The sequence below is a fragment of the Leptodactylus fuscus genome, chromosome 6 (assembly GCF_031893055.1).
Source record: "Leptodactylus fuscus isolate aLepFus1 chromosome 6, aLepFus1.hap2, whole genome shotgun sequence".
Lineage (NCBI taxonomy): Eukaryota > Metazoa > Chordata > Amphibia > Anura > Leptodactylidae > Leptodactylus > Leptodactylus fuscus.
In genome coordinates this window covers 179,745,725-179,766,383 of record NC_134270.1, presented here as the reverse complement: position 1 = coordinate 179,766,383, position 20,659 = coordinate 179,745,725, and the positions used below count along the sequence as shown (strand labels likewise).

At 38.8% G+C, this 20,659-nt stretch overlaps 1 protein-coding gene across 2 annotated transcripts in view; it reads right to left on the bottom strand.

Annotated features, from left to right (window-relative positions):
• Positions 1-280: 280 nt before the first annotated feature.
• KCNN4 (potassium calcium-activated channel subfamily N member 4) overlaps positions 281-20,659 on the bottom strand; it is a 59,172-nt gene continuing 38,793 nt past the window's right edge. The window contains exons 2-9 of one of the 2 annotated variants that reach the window (XR_012716928.1): positions 17,693-17,788; positions 11,271-11,683; positions 5,470-5,602; positions 5,202-5,312; positions 2,187-2,305; positions 1,454-1,523; positions 785-1,341; positions 281-302 (exon numbers count right to left, since the gene is read on the bottom strand). Coding sequence is in view for 1 of the 2 variants with exons in the window: in XM_075277975.1 (XP_075134076.1) it covers positions 1,195-1,341; positions 1,454-1,523; positions 2,187-2,305; positions 5,202-5,312; positions 5,470-5,602; positions 11,271-11,683; positions 17,693-17,788 (1,089 nt within the window). In the remaining variant the exon portion in view is untranslated. Of the gene's footprint in view, positions 303-467; positions 1,342-1,453; positions 1,524-2,186; positions 2,306-5,201; positions 5,313-5,469; positions 5,603-11,270; positions 11,684-17,692; positions 17,789-20,659 lie in introns of those variants that run through there. The other variant, XM_075277975.1, reaches the window with a different exon arrangement.

Here is a 20,659-nt window from a genome sequence, read left to right as displayed (position 1 = left end):
AGGTAAAAATTGCACTTAAAGGTTCTTCACTTCTACTCATGTCAGTGGATTGACCAAGGCCCCGACTTTACTCCATCATCTTAAGAAAAACTCCTCTTTGGCTTACCATTTTAACCAAGGCACAGCCTTGGCTCCACCACTTCAGTTTGGTTCCATCTCTCAAATGAAGCCCCAGTTTAGCTCAACTTTTTTGACCAAGCTCAAATCAGATCCACATTTTAAACCAAGGTCCAACCTTGGCTCCATCTTTTTAGACAAGGACCCAATTTGGCTCTGCTTTTTCAACCAAGGCCCCACTTTGACTCCATCCTTTCAATCAAAGTTCAACCAAGGCCCTGTCCCAGTTTGACTCCATCTTTTCAACCAATGCACAATATTGGCTCCACTTTTTCAACCAAAACCCTATGCTCCAATTAAGGCCACACTTTGGCTCCATCCTTTCAACCAAATTTCAACTTTGGCTCCACTTTTTAAACTAAGGCCTCATTTTGGCTCTATCTTCTTAGCCGAAGACCCAATTTGGCTGCAGTTTTACAACCATGGCCCCACACTCTCCATGAAGGCCCCCAACTTGGCTCCATCATTTCAACCAAAATTCAACTTTGGATCCACTCAAGGTCTCACATTCTTACTAAGACTCCACTTTGGATCCACCTTTAAACCATGGCCCTACTTTGGCTACCCTTTTTAACCGAAGCCCCAACACTGACTTTATCTTTTTAACCAAGGCACAGCCTTGGCTTCACCTTTTCAGTTTGGCTCCGCACTTCAATGAAGACCCCACTTTGGCTCCACCATCTCCTTAAAGGTTCCTCTTTGGCAGTAATCATATTTTCTACGCATCTATTGTAGATCTACTAATCTCCCATTTCAATTGCTATATACGCCATCTTAAGATGGACATGAAAGCTTATGATCCAGGCTTCAAATGTGCAATCTAAATTGTTCATGAAGGCCACCATTTGGCGTCATATCTTGGAAGACATCATCAGTAGTTTTGAAGACAAGTCAACTACATAATCTAGTGGTCCCGTGGAGGCTCCGAGCAGCCAGCATTTGCATTTTCCCCTTTGGACCCTTCGAACAATGAAGGAGGGGAACGTTAAGAGGAAGACGATTATTCAGTGGTAAACAAAGTGACAGAGGAGTCCGAGAACTTCGAGAGGACCTTCCAAGTATCTTGGGTTGTCCGTGTCAGTGTGATAACTGTGGAGACTCTATAGCTGTCATTATTAAACGGCTGATCTCGTCCAGTTTCTTGTCCAGTTGGTCGATCCTTTTCTCCAGGTCATGGTGTGAGGAGGTAAAGTTGCAGTCTAGGTCGGTCATGATCATCTGCATCTGGAGAACATAACATATCACTGAAGGACACCCATACCTTTCGGCATAAAGAACATCACCGTATAATAATTTACTCCCGCACCCTTCCACCCAACACTTGACTTCTACGTACTTTTGAAATGTCGACCATGGCGTTGACCTGATCCTTGAGATTTTTGTGCTTTATCCTTTTACGACGGAATCTGCAAAAATAATTGTAAGGGTTAAACCTTCCATCGATCGGTGGAGGTCCAGGTGCGAAACGAAGAAACAATAGCACTCTGCCTTCAACGGTCTTGGTTGACTCTCTTTGGGGAGGTAGAGCTATTGGTGTACAGATCCATGGCAAGCTAGGAATCTGTCCACCACAATCTTGGATCTCCGACTTATGCTGACCAAAGGTGGTCACCGTCGAAGAGGTTTGGTGGGGAGCTTCTGCCCCTTCATTTCAGAGATCGGTGAGTCTCCAATGGACCTGACCAAAATTTTTAACAAAAATTTTTCCAAAATGGTAAATAGACTTTAAAAATCCCACTTTTGTTTCTACCGTCATGACATTGCCGCACCCCATGGGACCACTTAGCTCCAATCACAGGCCTCATCGGTGACCCTGGGGCACGTGATGTCGCCCATCCCCTGGGCCTCTACTTATACTCTAAGATCAGAAGAGACCGGAGAGTCTAATGGATTCACTTCTGGTTGACCGGTGATGAACACCAACATTTCAGGTTTGAGTTGGACTCAATACTTTTTGGAAAAATTGGGTCAACTTAGGTTCAATCCAAAGCACTTGGGTCATCTTTACTTCGGATACATTTTGGCATTTTGACTATTAGACCCCGAGATGTTTTTGAGGTTGGACTCACACATGAATGGCCCCCAGCAGCTGCCGCTGGTGTAGTCGTATCTTGGACATGTCTCCGTGCTTAGTGTGTTTATGGAGCAGCCAGGCCTCCCCCAGGACATTGGCCGCTGCACATTTAATCTAAAAGACAAAACAAACACAAATCGAGGTAAGAAACAAAAAACATGAAAAAAAAACTTATCGGATCTGGAAGAACTCTAGCTCCATCTTTCTTCCAAAATGACACAACCCTGGCAAAAACAGCCGACTGTGATCGCCTTATATCTGTGCCCACTAGAGGGAGCTCCTTATACGAATCTTTTTTAATTCGATGGGACTGGTATGAATCCAATCCCGAGAGCGCCCTCTCATGGAAGCTGCAAACAGATAAAATCTATCATCCAACTCGATTAATAAGGGAAGCAGAGGATTTTTACAACTCCCCCATGAATTACTTTAGGTTAAAGTAAATTATACACTTTCACTACCCTAGACCACCAGGGATAATCGGAATTCCACATGACACTCCAGACCACCAGGGATAATATGAATACTATAAACCATTCCAAGCCTCCAAGGTGTGTTATAAATAACCCATACACCATGTAATAATACACTATATAATTATAATATATAATCAACCACTAACCCCCCTAGACCAACTGGGATATTAGATATTAAACCTTTAGATCACAATGGATAATGGACATCAATATAAAAAAAACTTTACTGCCCTGGACCCCCAGGGATACTAGGAATTCTGTAAACCACTCCAGACCACCAGGGATACTACAAGTTCCATAAACTACTCCAGACCACCAGGGATACTACAAGTTCCATAAACTACTCCAGACCACCAGGGATACTACAAGTTCCATAAACTACTCCAGACCACCAGGAGTATGGCATGTGTACCATAATTATCCTATACACCATGTAATAACACATCATTGATCACTTACCACCCCCACCAAAAAAAAACAAAACCCAAACCCTCCAGGTATAATAGATATTTACACACCAGACACTCACTACCCTAGACCATCAGGGATACTAGGACTTCCATAAACCCCAGGAGTATGGCTACTATGTAATAATACACTATAGAATTCTATCTAATTAACCGCACTAGAACCCCAGGGATATTACATATTATCCCACTAGACTACAATACATAATGAGCGTCAATATTAACACCTTCACAACCCTAGACCACCAGGGATACTAGGACTTCCATAAACCACTCCAGACCACCAGGAGTATGGCAGGTGCACCACAACTAACCCATAAACAACCCTGTGTAATAGTGAACAACATAGTTTGTTTTTGTGGGGAGGGGTAGTCTATAAAGTATAATTTACACGGTCACTCACAAGAGTTGGGTTCACTTCTATAAGACTCCCCCCGGCCGATTCCTAATCCTGTCCCTGGTGGTCTCCATTGTGGATCTGCCACAACACGATTCATTAAATGTCTCTTTTCCTGAATGGAAATCTTAATTGTTTCCTGTGAGGAAGCGCGAGTCTTCTGACCAGACTAAATTAAGAAACTGAAGGTCACGCCCTCTGCGTCGCCCTCCCTGTATTGTGTGACCACCAAAGGCACCTTAGGGACCTTAACAGATTTGGAGATGGATAAAAAGCCTCCATGGCCTGTATTAATAGAATGGCCGGGCCCTTATCAGGAGGTCACAATGTGTACGGCCGCTCCGGGCCTCTTCGGTGGCGTGACTCGAGTTTCCTAAACTATTATACAATTCTACAAGACAACGCTTTGTGTGTCCTGTACTCTGCCCGGCAGAACAACACGGCCGGCAGGGCAGGCGCCAACTGGCATAGGGCGGGTTACTGAGATGACAGGTGCTCCATATATTGGAGTCCAGTCTGTGATGATGTCACCGGCCCACAAGGTGCTTGTGAGGGGCACATTCAGATAATGGCACTGTATGGTGCTACGGATCTGGCCGCTCTATGACACTATAGGTATAGACACTATATGGAAATATTAATTTGGACACAATGTGGCAATATTGGTATGCACACTATATGATACTATAGATCCGGCACTATTAATATTAACACCATATGGCACTATTGATATTGACACCATGTGGCACTATAGACATGGGCACCATATAGCACTGTTGATCTGAGCACTATATGGCACTATAGACATGGACACCATATGGCACTATTGATATTGACACCATATGGCATTATTGATCTGAGCACTATATGGCACTATAGACATGGGCACCATATGGCACTATTGATATTGACATCATATGGCACTATTGATCTGAGCACTATATGGCACTATAGACATGGGCACCATATGGCACTATTGATATTGACATCATATGGCACTATTGATCTGAGTACTATATGGCACTATAGACATGGGCACCATATGGCACTATTGGACTGAGCACTATATGGCACTATAGACATGGACACCATATGGCACTATTGATATTGACACTATATGGCATTATTGATCTGAGCACTATATGGCACTATAGACATGGGCACCATATGGCACGGATGATAGAGTGAGACCTGTGCTGCACTGTACATGATGCGTAATCCGGTTTAGTGTCTCTGGCTACGTTGGCTGCTATGAACATGAGATCTGTCACCGCGGTTGTGTTACCGGATGTCGGCACTTACTGTAATAGCTCAGTTCTCATGGCGCAGTGCGGCTTTATTCACAGCACAGGTAGGATGTAGGAGCGCGGCTGGCAGATGAGCTCACTATTGTACTCTGGGCGGCTGATGGTCCCGCTAGTCCCAGGACCGGATCTGTATTGTTTGCTGATCCCACTATATACAGTCTGGGCTCCCTGTGTTGTGCCAACTGTTACTGTTATGAGTCACGTTATGTCCGAAAGAGCCAAATTTAGGACTCAAAGGGTCCAAAATGTGATTTATAAGAACCAGCGCAAGGAAAAACATTGACGGATTGTCCTATGAAAAACTGTAAGATCTCGTCCCTATATCGCCAACATATCCCGCAGCCCTGCACAGACCGGACTTACCTGCTTCATATAGCGAATATCCATCATGAAGTTATGGACGTGTTTCTCTGCCTTAGTAAATTCCAGTTTCTGAGCAGCAACAGCAACGATCAGAGCCGTACACCCGACCCCCTGAAAGCGAGGCACAAGGTGAGACCGTATAACAGTGAACCCCATATATATATTGTACATGGAGCCATATTATACCCGGCAAAGGTAGACTGATGTGACCTCCATTATAAATGTTCCACCATTACCCATCACCCCATACTCTGAGCCTTGTATTTACCATAACTCCTGTGAAGAGACAGACCATCTTCCCACAAACCGACTGAGGCACCATATCACCGTAACCAATGGTCAGGAAGGTGATAGGAATAAGCCACATAGCGCTGGAGAGATTACCTGTACTCTGGGAGTCCCTGCAAGAAGGAATGTGGAGAGGTTATATATCTGTATAGAATAATATCCTGTATAATACAGCCCCTAAGTACAGAAATAGAACTACTATAATACTGCCCCTATGTACAAGAATATAACTACTATAATACTGCTCCTATGTACAAGAATATAACTACTATAATACTACTCCTATGTACAAGAATATAACTACTATAATACTGCTCCTATGTACAAGAATATAACTACTATAATACTACTCCTATGTACAAGAATATAACTACTATAATACTACCTCCTATGTACAAGAATATAACTACTATAATACTACCTCCTATGTACAAGAATATAACTACTATAATACTGCTCCTATGTACAAGAATATAACTACTATAATACTACCTCCTATGTACAAGAATATAACTACTATAATACTGCTCCTATGTACAAGAATATAACTACTATAATACTACTCCTATGTACAAGAATATAACGACTATAATACTACCTCCTATGTACAAGAATATAACTACTATAATACTACCTCCTATGTACAAGAATATAACTACTATAATACTGCTCCTATGTACAAGAATATAACTACTATAATACTACTCCTATGTACAAGAATATAACTACTATAATACTACCCCTATATACAAGAATATAACTACTATAATACTACTCCTATATACAAGAATATAACTACCATAATACTACTCCTATGTACAAGGATATAACTACTATAATACTACTCCTATATACAAGAATATAACTACTATAATACTACACCTACGTACAAGAATATAACTACTATAATGCTACCTCCTATGTACAAGAATATAACTACTATAATACTACCTCCTACGTACAAGAATATAACTACTATAATACTACCTCCTATGTACAAGAATATAACTACTATAATACTACTCCTACGTACAAGAATATAACTACTATAATACTGCTCCTATATACAAGAATATAACTACTATAATACTACCTCCTATGTACAAGAATATAACTACTATAATACTACCTCCTATGTACAAGAATATAACTACTATAATACTACTCCTATGTACAAGAATATAACTACTATAATACTACTCCTATATACAAGAATATAACTACTATAATACTACTCCTATATACAAGAATATAACTACTATAATGCTACACCTACGTACAAGAATATAACTACTATAATGCTACCTCCTATGTACAAGAATATAACTACTATAATACTACCTCCTACGTACAAGAATATAACTGCTATAATACTACTCCTATGTACAAGAATATAACTACTATAATACTACCTCCTATGTACAAGAATATAACTACTATAATACTACCTCCTATGTACAAGAATATAACTACTATAATACTACCTCCTATGTACAAGAATATAACTACTATAATACTGCTCTTATGTACAAGAATGTAACTAATATAATACTACTCCTATATACAAGAATATAACTACTATAATACTACCTCCTATGTACAAGAATATAACTACTATAATACTACCTCCTATGTACAAGAATATAACTACTATAATACTACCTCCTACGTACAAGAATATAACTACTATAATACTACCTCCTATGTACAAGAATATAACTACTATAATACTACTCCTATATATAAGACTATAACTACTATAATACTACCTCCTATGTACAAGAATATAACTACTATAATACTACCTCATATGTACAAAATATAACTACTATAATACTACCTCCTATGTACAAGAATATAACTACTATAATACTACTCCTATGTACAAGAATATAACTACTATAAAACTACTCCTATGTACAAGAATATAACTACTATAATACTGCTCCTATGTACAAGAATATAACTACTATAATACTACCTCCTATGTACAAGAATATAACTACTATAATACTACTCCTATGTACAAGAATATAACTACTATAATACTCCTCCTATGCACAAGAATATAACTACTATAATACTACCTCCTATGTACAAGAATATAACTACTATAATACTACCTCCTATATACAAGAATATAACTACTATAATACTACCTCCTATGTACAAGAATATAACTACTATAAGACTCCTCCTATGCACAAGAATATAACTACTATAATACTACCTCCTATGTACAAGAATATAACTACTATAATACTGCTCCTATGTACAAGAATATAACTACTATAATACTGCTCCTATGTACAAGAATATAACTACTATAATACTACTCCTATGTACAAGAATATAACTACTATAATACTACTCCTATGTACAAGAATATAACTACTATAATACTACCTCCTATGTACAAGAATATAACTACTATAATACTACTCCTATATACAAGAATATAACTACTATAATACTACTCCTATGTACAAGAATATAACTACTATAATACTACTCCTATATACAAGAATATAACTACTATAATACTACCTCCTATGTACAAGAATATAACTACTATAATGCTACTCCTACGTACAAGAATATAACTACTATAATGCTACCTCCTATGTACAAGAATATAACTACTATAATACTACCTCCTATGTACAAGAATATAACTACTATAATACTACTCCTATGTACAAGAATATAACTACTATAATACTACCTCCTATGTACAAGAATATAACTACTATAATACTACTCCTATGTACAAGAATATAACTACTATAATACTGCTCCTATGTACAAGAATATAACTACTATAATACTGCTCTTATGTACAAGAATATAACTACTATAATACTGCTCCTATGTACAAGAATATAACTACTATAATACTGCTCCTATGTGCAAGAATATAACTACTATAATACTGCTCCTATGTACAAGAATATAACTACTATAATACTGCTCCTATGTACAAGAATATAACTACTATAATACTGCTCCTATGTACAAGAATGTAACTACTATAATACTACTCCTATGTACAAGAATATAACTACTATAATACTACCACCTATGTACAAGAATATAACTACTATAATACTGCTCCTATGTACAAGAATATAACTACTATAATACTTCTCCTATGTACAAGAATATAACTACTATAATACTACTCCTATGTACAAGAATATAACTACTATAATACTGCTCCTATGTACAAGAATATAACTACTATAATACTGCTCCTATGTACAAGAATATAACTACTATAATACTGCTCCTATGTACAAGAATATAACTACTATAATACTACTCCTATGTACAAGAATATAACTACTATAATACTACTCCTATGTACAAGAATATAACTACTATAATACTACCTCCTATGTACAAGAATATAACTACTATAATACTACCTCCTATGTACAAGAATATAGCTACTATAATACTACCTCCTATGTACAAGAATATAACTACTATAATACTACTCCTATGTACAAGAATATAACTACTATAATACTACTCCTATGTACAAGAATATAACTACTATAATACTACTCCTATATACAAGAATATAACTACTATAATACTACTCCTATGTACAAGAATATAACTACTATAATACTACTCCTATGTACAAGAATATAACTACTATAATACTGCTCCTATGTACAAGAATATAACTACTATAATACTACTCCTATGTACAAGAATATAACTACTATAATACTACCTCCTATGTACAAGAATATAACTACTATAATACTACCTCCTATGTACAAGAATATAACTACTATAATACTACCTCCTATGTACAAGAATATAACTACTATAATACTACTCCTATGTACAAGAATATAACTACTATAATACTGCTTCTATGTACAAGAATATAACTACTATAATACTACTCCTATGTACAAGAATATAACTACTATAATACTACCCCTATGTACAAGAATATAACTACTATAATACTACCTCCTATGTACAAGAATATAACTACTATAATACTACCTCCTATGTACAAGAATATAACTACTATAATACTACCACCTATGTACAAGAATATAACTACTATAATACTGCTCCTATGTACAAGAATATAACTACTATAATACTGCTCCTATGTACAAGAATATAACTACTATAATACTACTCCTATGTACAAGAATATAACTACTATAATACTGCTCCTATGTACAAGAATATAACTACTATAATACTACTCCTATGTACAAGAATATAACTACTATAATACTGCTCCTATGTACAAGAATATAACTACTATAATACTGCTCTTATGTACAAGAATATAACTACTATAATACTGCTCCTATGTACAAGAATATAACTACTATAATACTGCTCCTATGTGCAAGAATATAACTACTATAATACTGCTCCTATGTACAAGAATATAACTACTATAATACTGCTCCTATGTACAAGAATATAACTACTATAATACTGCTCCTATGTACAAGAATGTAACTACTATAATACTACTCCTATGTACAAGAATATAACTACTATAATACTACCACCTATGTACAAGAATATAACTACTATAATACTGCTCCTATGTACAAGAATATAACTACTATAATACTTCTCCTATGTACAAGAATATAACTACTATAATACTACTCCTATGTACAAGAATATAACTACTATAATACTGCTCCTATGTACAAGAATATAACTACTATAATACTGCTCCTATGTACAAGAATATAACTACTATAATACTGCTCCTATGTACAAGAATATAACTACTATAATACTACTCCTATGTACAAGAATATAACTACTATAATACTACTCCTATGTACAAGAATATAACTACTATAATACTACCTCCTATGTACAAGAATATAACTACTATAATACTACCTCCTATGTACAAGAATATAGCTACTATAATACTACCTCCTATGTACAAGAATATAACTACTATAATACTACTCCTATGTACAAGAATATAACTACTATAATACTACTCCTATGTACAAGAATATAACTACTATAATACTACTCCTATGTACAAGAATATAACTACTATAATACTACTCCTATGTACAAGAATATAACTACTATAATACTACTCCTATGTACAAGAATATAACTACTATAATACTGCTCCTATGTACAAGAATATAACTACTATAATACTACTCCTATGTACAAGAATATAACTACTATAATACTACTCCTATGTACAAGAATATAACTACTATAATACTGCTCCTATGTACAAGAATATAACTACTATAATACTACCTCCTATGTACAAGAATATAACTACTATAATACTGCTCCTATATACAAGAATATAACTACTATAATACTGCTCCTATGTACAAGAATATAACTACTATAATACTACTCCTATGTACAAGAATATAACTACTATAATACTGCTCCTATGTACAAGAATATAACTACTATAATACTACCTCCTATGTACAAGAATATAACTACTATAATACTGCTCCTATATACAAGAATATAACTACTATAATACTGCTCCTATATACAAGAATATAACTACTATAATACTGCTCCTATGTACAAGAATATAACTACTATAATACTACTCCTATGTACAAGAATATAACTACTATAATACTACCTCCTATGTACAAGAATATAACTACTATAATACTACTCCTATGTACATGATTTCGATGGTTTCGCTCCGTCTTCCCCCAGGACTTCCTCTTACGTAGCTCGCCCTTTATGGGGTCACATTAGTCGCCCTCTTACCTTTCGCACACAGACAGGACCCAGGAGGACACGACCCAGAGACTGATGGTCAGTATCAGTAGGACTCGGCCTGGGCAGGTGTTCATCAGGATCTTCACGACAAACTGATACTGGAATTTGATCTTGTTGAGGGCCCCGATGCTCCTGTAGGAGGCGTCTACGAGCACCTTGCTATGGAGCAGCACTGTCCGGGGCAGCAGGTAGACCCGCAGGAACATCAGGATGGACAGGAATATGTCGACTTCTGACATGAAGACCATGGGCTCCGACTGCTTCACCTCCTTTTCTTTACACCGCTGCTCATAGGGGAACGGGTGGATGGCACAAACCAAAATTTCCAGAAAAATCCACCCCAACATCTTAGAATTCACAGCGATGCGCCAGTGCACGAGAGAGTTGTCTGTCATGAAGAGCTGAGAAGAAGACAACACAACATCTTGTATTAGCTCATGTCTAAGACGTATTGGAAACAAAGGGGGGACTTAGAGGGAACTGCAAGAGGGGCTCAGGAAAGAGGGGTACCTGCAACTGCCACTAGAGGGAGCTCAGGAAAGAGGGCTACCTGCAACTGCCACTAGAGGGAGCTCAGGAAATGGGGGTACCTGCAACTGCCACTAGAGGGAGCTCTTTTTTGTGATTTTCAATATTCTGCTATTCACATATTAGTTTGTCGTTTAACTATTCGATTTCTTGCATATTTTTTCTATCTTAAATTTTCTGCCATTCACATTTTTTATTGTTTTTTTTGCTTTTAATTTTCCGCAACTTTTTTTCTCATTTTAAATGATCAGTCATTGACGTATTTTTTTGTTTAAATTTTTTTGCTGTTTACCTATTTTTTTTTTATTCACTTTTTTATTTATTTATATTTACAGTTATTTTTTTTATTTAAAATTTTCAAAAATTCACGTTTTTTTAACGATTAATCTTTTGGCGTTCACTTTTTTTAAAAAAAATTTCTATTTACCTATTTAAGCTTTACATTTTCTGTTCAAATTTTTTCCATCGGAAATTTTTAATCCATTTATTCACATTTATTGTTACATTTTAAATTTTCGTTTTAATGTTTTTGTAACATTTCATCCATTTTTTTTTTTTTTTTTTTTTGGTCGTGTCATCACTTGATTGTTCTGTTTTATGCCAGATGTTTTTTTATTACACCCCACCTACATTATAGGCAGATGGGGGACAGAGGGGGGCGCCCTCTTCTGTTTAACCATTGCAATGCCGGGGTTTATACTGATCACAGCATTTAAGAGGTTAATCGCCCTGGATCAGAGTCGTCTTTGATCGTGGTCATTGCAGCAGGGTGTAAAGCAGTTCACGGCTACGCCCCGCCCCCAGCTGTGCTATACATATACGGTGCGGGGGTAGGATATATATTATGCTACAAGATTTTTGACTTATTTACACAAAAATTTCAAAAATTATCGTCCAATTTTATTTTATTTTTTTGCAAATTTTGGATCTGACTCTCGTTATAGTCCCTACTGGGTTGTCATCCAGCTTTCCCAGGCTACTGCATCACAGATATATTGGAAAGTCGGGTGACACCCTGTGAGCGCTGGTTATGTTATCATCACTCAGCTTTCCCGGGCACAGATAATTTAGGATCAATCAGATTTCTTGATATGTCCTATCATGAGCACACAGGCCATAGGTGCGGTCCTCGTATCTCCCCAGTAACCGGTATACACGCGGAGCCGCCCGGCTGTGTACAGGGTGCCAGGGGAGCGGGCGCAGGGTAACCCGCACACAGAGACGGTGACACATCTAGAATAATAGAACTTGTGCCAGAATATCCTTCTGTACATAGAAGCGGCAGAAATCTGAGTCACCGGGAGGGGCGACATACTGGGGGAAAGCCGTCATGGCCGACACATGTCTCATCGTAAATGTCACGTATGTATCACTGGAAGGATCTGGAATTATACTGATGTATCAGCAGGCTATGATGGCGGCTGGAACATAGGGGGCGCCATCTCCTAAACCTAAATCCATGGAGGAAGACGTGACGGGTAATTATCAGACCTCACCTGAGGAAAGATCCGGAATGTTCTACTGATAGACAATAATAAACCGTCTCTCATTGGATTCTTATCTATAATATCAGAAATCGAGATTCCACCTTCCCCCGAAGGCTGATGAAGGGATTCCTAGAAATACTCCCCCCGCCCCTCGCACGGGTACACGGGGCCAGGAATGACTGCAGGCCCTGCTGGAACGTGCAAGGCTCTCGTCTTAGAAGTTCATTCATGAAAAGTCAAGGAAGCGGACGAGAATCTGATAACCAGATTATGGAAAGTTCTGGATTAGACGTTCTAGAATAATGTATCACCCGCCATTCTAGGTAATCTGGCTTGGCTCTCTCTCTGGAGATCGGAGATTACACATTATCGGAATTTCCAGAATATCAGATGCCAGATGAAATAAATTTTTCTGTATTTTACAATTTCTCTCTTTCTTTAGTTTAGATTTTCTTGCATATTTTAAGCATAAATTTGAAATCTTAAAGGGGACGTCCACCTAAAATAGAGTTTTCCTTAATCCTATACCTCTAGTGATTGAGAGCCGTCACCCCTTTGCTATATTTCGGGTCCCCGTTGATGCCACTTACACATATTCACCAACCAATAGAGATAACATCCATGAGCCATCGGTCACCCTGTAATGTTCTACATAATCCAGAAGGACCAGAAAAGTTCTTTCTACAATGTGATGGAATATTCTTAGTACTACAGAACCTCTCAGTCACATGTGGCTGATAACAGAATACAATAGCTGGCTCTACACTGATGGATGGATAGATGGATAGATAGATAGATAGGAGATAGATAGATAGATAGATAGATAGGAGATAGATAGATAGATAGATAGGAGATAGATAGATAAATAGATAGATAGGAGATAGAAAGATATCTTTCTCCTATCTATCTATCTATCTATCTATCTATCTATCTATCTATCTATCTATCTATCTCCTATCTATCTATCTAGCTATCCATCTCCTATCTATCTATCTATCTATCCATCTCCTATCTATCTATCTATCTATCTATCTATCTATCTATCTCCTATCTATCTATCTATCCATCTCCTATCTATCTATCTATCTATCTATCTATCTATCTATCTCCTATCTATCTATCTATCTATCCATCTATCCATCCATCTCCTATCTATCTATCTATCTATCTATCTATCTATCTATCTATCTATCTCCTATCTATCTATCTATCTATCTATCTATCTATCTATCTATCTCCTATCTATCTATCTATCTATCTATCTATCTATCCATCTCCTATCTATCTATCTATCTATCTCCTATCTATCTATCTATCTATCTATCTCCTATCTATCTATCTATCTATCTATCTATCTATCTATCTATCTATCTCCTATCTATCTATCTATCTATCTATCTCCTATCTATCTATCTATCTATCTCTCTATCTATCTCCTATCTATCTATCTATCTATCTATCTATCTATCTATCTATCTATCTATCTATCTATCTCCTAGATAGATAGATAGATAGATAGATAGATAGATAGATAGATAGATAGATAGATAGGAGATAGAAAGATATCTTTCTCCTATCTATCTATCTATCTATCTATCTATCTATCTATCTATCTATCTATCTATCTACCTATCTATCTCCTATCTATCTATCTATCTATCTATCTATCTATCTATCTATCTATCTATCTATCTAGTATATAACAGATCAGATACATTCCTACAGTGTTGCAGAGCAGACGCAGCAGAATGTGACTTTGTAGCCTATTGCAGTGTTCTGTGCCGTGCAGGGTGTGCAGAAAGCTGGGTATCCATTATAAGCAGGCGGCTATAGGTGAGTAATGGCTGGCAGGATATTATGAGCCGCGCTCTCTCGCAGACTTTCCATCCGCCCACTAATAAGGATAGGTTATATTCTGGAGAAGCCGCAGAGCTCCTTGTGATCCTCTGCCCTGTTATTTGTCAGGCTCCATTTCTAGCAGCGAGGACTTGGCCCGGCCGCCGGGGCCCCACCTGCTAAGCACACACAGTCACCCAGCTCATGGCTCACTCACATCCGGCTCACTCTCACTGCATTAACTGCCTGCAGTGGAGGAGACCTGGACCCGCAGCCCTGGAGGGGCCAAGTGTAGGGATCACCCCACCTATAGCACCTACTGAGACTAGACTACGGATGCAGATGAGCTACATTTCTGAACATAAAGGGGGGCCCCGAGACTTTCATAGCGATGACCTATCCTTAGAATATCTGACCTGTCCGGCTCTCAGCACCCCTGCCGATCGGCTGATTGAGGGGCCCGAGCTGTCAGGTGACTCTTTCCTCTTTTTCTATCACATACTTAATTAATGTTTAAATCCCACCCTTGGGACCACCCATGTTAAGGTGGGGGTGATGTTGTAAGCCACACCCCTTCTGGATCAGGATATGGGTTTCCCAAATTTACGGACTGTAATGGAAAATTTAAAACAGTCGGAACCTATGAACCACCCCATGGTTCTGGTGAATGGGGTTGAGCTGCAATACCAGACATGGCCACTATATAATGTATGGCGCTATACCTGGTATACAAATGAGAAGGCTGCGGCACTCGCCCTTAACTGGGGGGTGGGGGGACCAGGAGTCGCAACCTCACTGATCTGACATGGACGAGTCTAAGGATAAGTCTCAAAGGGCCCCATTAAGATAAGATAATGCCCTCCCATTTGCCCTCATTGATCCCCAGGACTCTCCCTGTTCCCAGCTCTGAGTGGGCGGGGCTACAGAGTGATTGACAGTCCTGCTCTGAATGTCCTCCTATGTCACAGTCCTTTGTCAGGAGTCATCCAGTACCTTCTCTCCATCCATGGACATCTCTGTTGGATACCAAATATCAACTTTTTCCTAGTGATGGCCGAAACTCACAAAATTCGTTTTACAAGGTTCACCGGGAATTTTTGTTTCAGTCCAAACCAGAAGTACGTGGGCCAATGAGGAAGGAAACAAGAACAGATGGGTCAGGTTAGTCACAGGACGAGTTTGTTACAAATTTTACAAAAATTTCACTTTCGTCTGAATCCAAAATTTTTGCCAATCTTGCAGTGTTGTAGAGAGACCTTTGGGCCCCTTCAGGCTCCAGACACCTTATTATTATGCCACGATTGGTTTCTGAGTGGCTAATCCCAAAAATTTCAAGTTCAGCCAAATCTAAAATTTTGGGAAAATTTGCTACCAACCAGTTTGCCTCCCAATCCTGAGCGCAGAGTGGCGCTCTACCAGCTGCTAGTCTGGACCAAACAAGTATCATGAAAGCTTGATGCCGTTGACCCGCCATGTGACCGGAGGCCGGAGACATGACAGGTCGCCCAGGAGCCCATGAACATGTTTTCCATGACCCTGGCCTGATGAGACCCCATAGTATAATAATCAACTTTGGTGGATTTGTGGCTGGTAAAACTCAAAAAGTTCCAGGTTTGGCAGAACCCTAACTTTTTGGAAAATTGGTAACAAACTCAACTCATCACGAACTGCTTCACCCATCTCGGCGTGTTTCCTATTGTAGGGTATAGGATTGTACTTGCCTCCACCAGCTGCCAGTCTTCGCACCACGGTAAGATGGCCGACGTTGCCATTGTTCGTGGTACGATTAATGAGTCATTTTTGGAGAGGTTCTCCAGCGCCCTTTCATGGAGTAAAGGTTAATGGCTCGGCTCTTCATTCCTCTGCCCAGCTAAGTCTATTAATCCTCGAAAAGTCAATACGCCAGGTTGACTCCCGGCCAGTTCCTTAAGTACCTCGATGATGGTAGACAAATACAGTGAGCCGGGCTCCTGGCACAGCGGGCGTCTCTGGCCTCCAAACATAATAGGACACTTCGTTTTTCACAGTCTGTACAGGGTCTTAGTACAACGTCGATAGAAAAAAGGCCACAATGTAACAATAGAGAGAACCCCGCGGCCAAAGAAAACAGCCAAGAATTCAATGGTCTTTTTGGCCTCGCTGCACAAATCTGACCCGGTGTTAATTGACTCTTTTCCTTTCGCTGAGAATTTTTCACAAGTTACTTCATGTAGAAAAGTGAAAGGTCGTTCGCTTACGTCGATGGTTAGAGGGTGCAGGTTGGGTAGGAACGCTCCTCGTACTACCTGGCCCTGTGGGCAGCTGCCGGTCACTTGGCTATACACATTAGATTCATGGTGGCCAAAATGACAGATTGACCATCTCGTGATTGTCCCGGGTGGTGAATATTGGGGAAAGAAGGATCATTGACTAAGCTGGACCACCTACATTTTGGTGTGGTTTTGGAAACCATTGCCCCATATTCCCGTCTTAGTTGACATGGCCTCCTCAAAGGGCTCTAGGAGGAATATTTGGCTACATTTTGTAGCCCCCTTATTCCCCCGGTGAACTATTGGTTACCTTGATCTCCTTGACATGGAAGGCGATGATGAGAATGAGGAGGATGATGGTGGAGAAACTGATGGTGCATTTCATCAGGTACAGGTAGACAAACCACTGCAAAACAAGAAAACACAGAATTTAATAGAGAAGGAGAAGAAGAAGAAGAAGAAGAAGAAGAAGAAGAAGAAGATGCCGTAAACATTCTGGAGGATCATCGATTTCTAGTATCAAAAACATTTGGTTGTATGAATGTGTGTAGTTGTAAGATGTAGACCACCAAAAGATCTGAGGAGCCTCCACCACTGCATGGCAGGTCCTCGTAGATGTCGGCGTCTTCTGTCCACGAGACCAAGGGTTATCAGAAATATGACCTCTAGAGGGCACTGTACTCAGGCCAGCTTGGGATTCTGGGGGCAGCGAGGTACCTGCTATAGCGGTAAAGTAAAAGCTGCCACATCTTGGCATGTTTATGGCTACTTATGTCCTCTGGAGGAAATGTCTAGCCGATGACACAGCTTTATACTCGAGGTGACCTGAGGTGACACTTCTGTGGTTCTCACTAAATATAAAGTGGTTGAACAAGATCATTCGTGAATCTGTCTACAATTTACAAAGATAAGTAGTATACGGTACACCAATGGTGCTACACAATGGCCGGATAAGTAGTACATGTATATCGTGCCCAGATAATACCGCACAATGCCCAGATAATACAGCACAATGCCCAGATAAATAGTACATGTATATAGTGCCCAGATAATACCGCACAATGGCCGGATAAGTAGTACATGTATATAGTGCCCATATAATACCGCACAATGCCCAAATAAATAGTACGTGTATATAGTGCCCAGATAATACCGCACAATGCCCAGATATGTAGTACATGTATATAGTGCCCATATAATACCGCACAATGCCCAAATAAATAGTACGTGTATATAGTGCCCAGATAATACCGCACAATGCCCAGATAAGTAATACATGTATATAGTGCCCAGATAATACCGCACAATGGCCGGATAAGTAGTACATGTATATAGTGCCCAGATAATACCGCACAATGCCCAGATAAATAGTACATGTATATAGTGCCCAGATAATACCGCACAATGCCCAGATAAGTAGTACATGTATATAGTGCCCATATAATACCGCACAATGCCCAGATAAATAGTACATGTATATAGTGCCCAGATAATACCGCACAATGCCCAGATAAGTAGTACATGTATATAGTGCCCAGATAATACAGCACAATGCCCAGATAAATAGTACATGTATATAGTGCCCAGATAATACCGCACAATGGCCGGATAAGTAGTACATGTATATAGTGCCGATATAATACCGCACAATGCCCAAATAAATAGTACGTGTATATAGTGCCCAGATAATACCGCACAATGCCCAGATATGTAGTACATGTATATAGTGCCCAGATAATACCGCACAATGCCCAGATAAGTAGTACATGTATATAGTGCCCAGATAATACCGCACAATGCCCAGATAAGTAGTACATGTATATAGTGCCCAGATAATATCGCACAATGCCCAGATAAGTAGTACATGTATATAGTGCCCAGATAATACCGCACAATGCCCAGATAAGTAGTACATGTATATAGTGCCCAGATAATATCGCACAATGCCCAGATAAATAGTACATGTATATAGTGCCCAGATAATACCACACAATGCCCAGATAAATAGTACATGTATATAGTGCCCAGATAATACCACACAATGCCCAGATAAGTAGTACATGTATATAGTGCCCAGATAATACCGAACAATGCCCAGATAAGTAGTACATGTATATAGTGCCCAGGTAATACCGCACAATGCCCAGATAAGTAGTACATGTTTATAGTGCCCAGATAATACCGCACAATGCCCAGATAAGTAGTACATGTATATAGTGCCAAGATAATACCGCACAATGCCCAGATATGTAGTACATGTATATAATGCCCATATAATACCGCACAATACCCAGATAAGTAGTACATGTATATAGTGCCCATATAATACCGCACAATGCCCAGATATGTAGTACATGTATATAGTGTTCATATAATACCGCACAATACCCAGATAAGTAGTACATGTATATAGTGCCCATATAATACCGCACAATGCCCAGATATGTAGTACATGTATATAGTGTTCATATAATACCGCACAATACCCAAATAAGTAGTACATGTATATTGTGCCCATATAATACCGCACAATGCCCAGATAAGTAATACATGTATATAGTGCCCAGATAATACCGCACAATGCCCAGATAAATAGTACATGTATATAGTGCCCAGATAATACCGCACAATGCCCAGATATGTAGTACATGTATATAGTGTTCATATAATACCGCACAATACCCAGATAAGTAGTACATGTATATAGTGCCCATATAATACCGCACAATGCCCAGATATGTAGTACATGTATATAGTGTTCATATAATACCGCACAATACCCAAATAAGTAGTACATGTATATTGTGCCCATATAATACCGCACAATGCCCAGATAAGTAATACATGTATATAGTGCCCAGATAATACCGCACAATGCCCAGATAAATAGTACATGTATATAGTGCCCAGATAATACCGCACAATGCCCAGATAAGTAGTACATGTATATAGTGCCCATATAATACCGCACAATGCCCAGATAAGTAGTACATGTATATAGTGCCCATATAATACCGCACAATGCCCAGATAAGTAGTACATGTATATAGTGCCCAGATAATACTGCACAATGCCCAGATAAGTAGTACATGTATATAGTGTTCATATAATACCGCACAATACCCAAATAAGTAGTACATGTATATAGTGTTCATATAATACTGCACAATGCCCAGATAAGTAATACATGTATATAGTGCCCAGATAATACCGCACAATGCCCAGATAAGTAGTACATGTATATAGTGCCCATATAAGACCGCACAATGCCCAGATA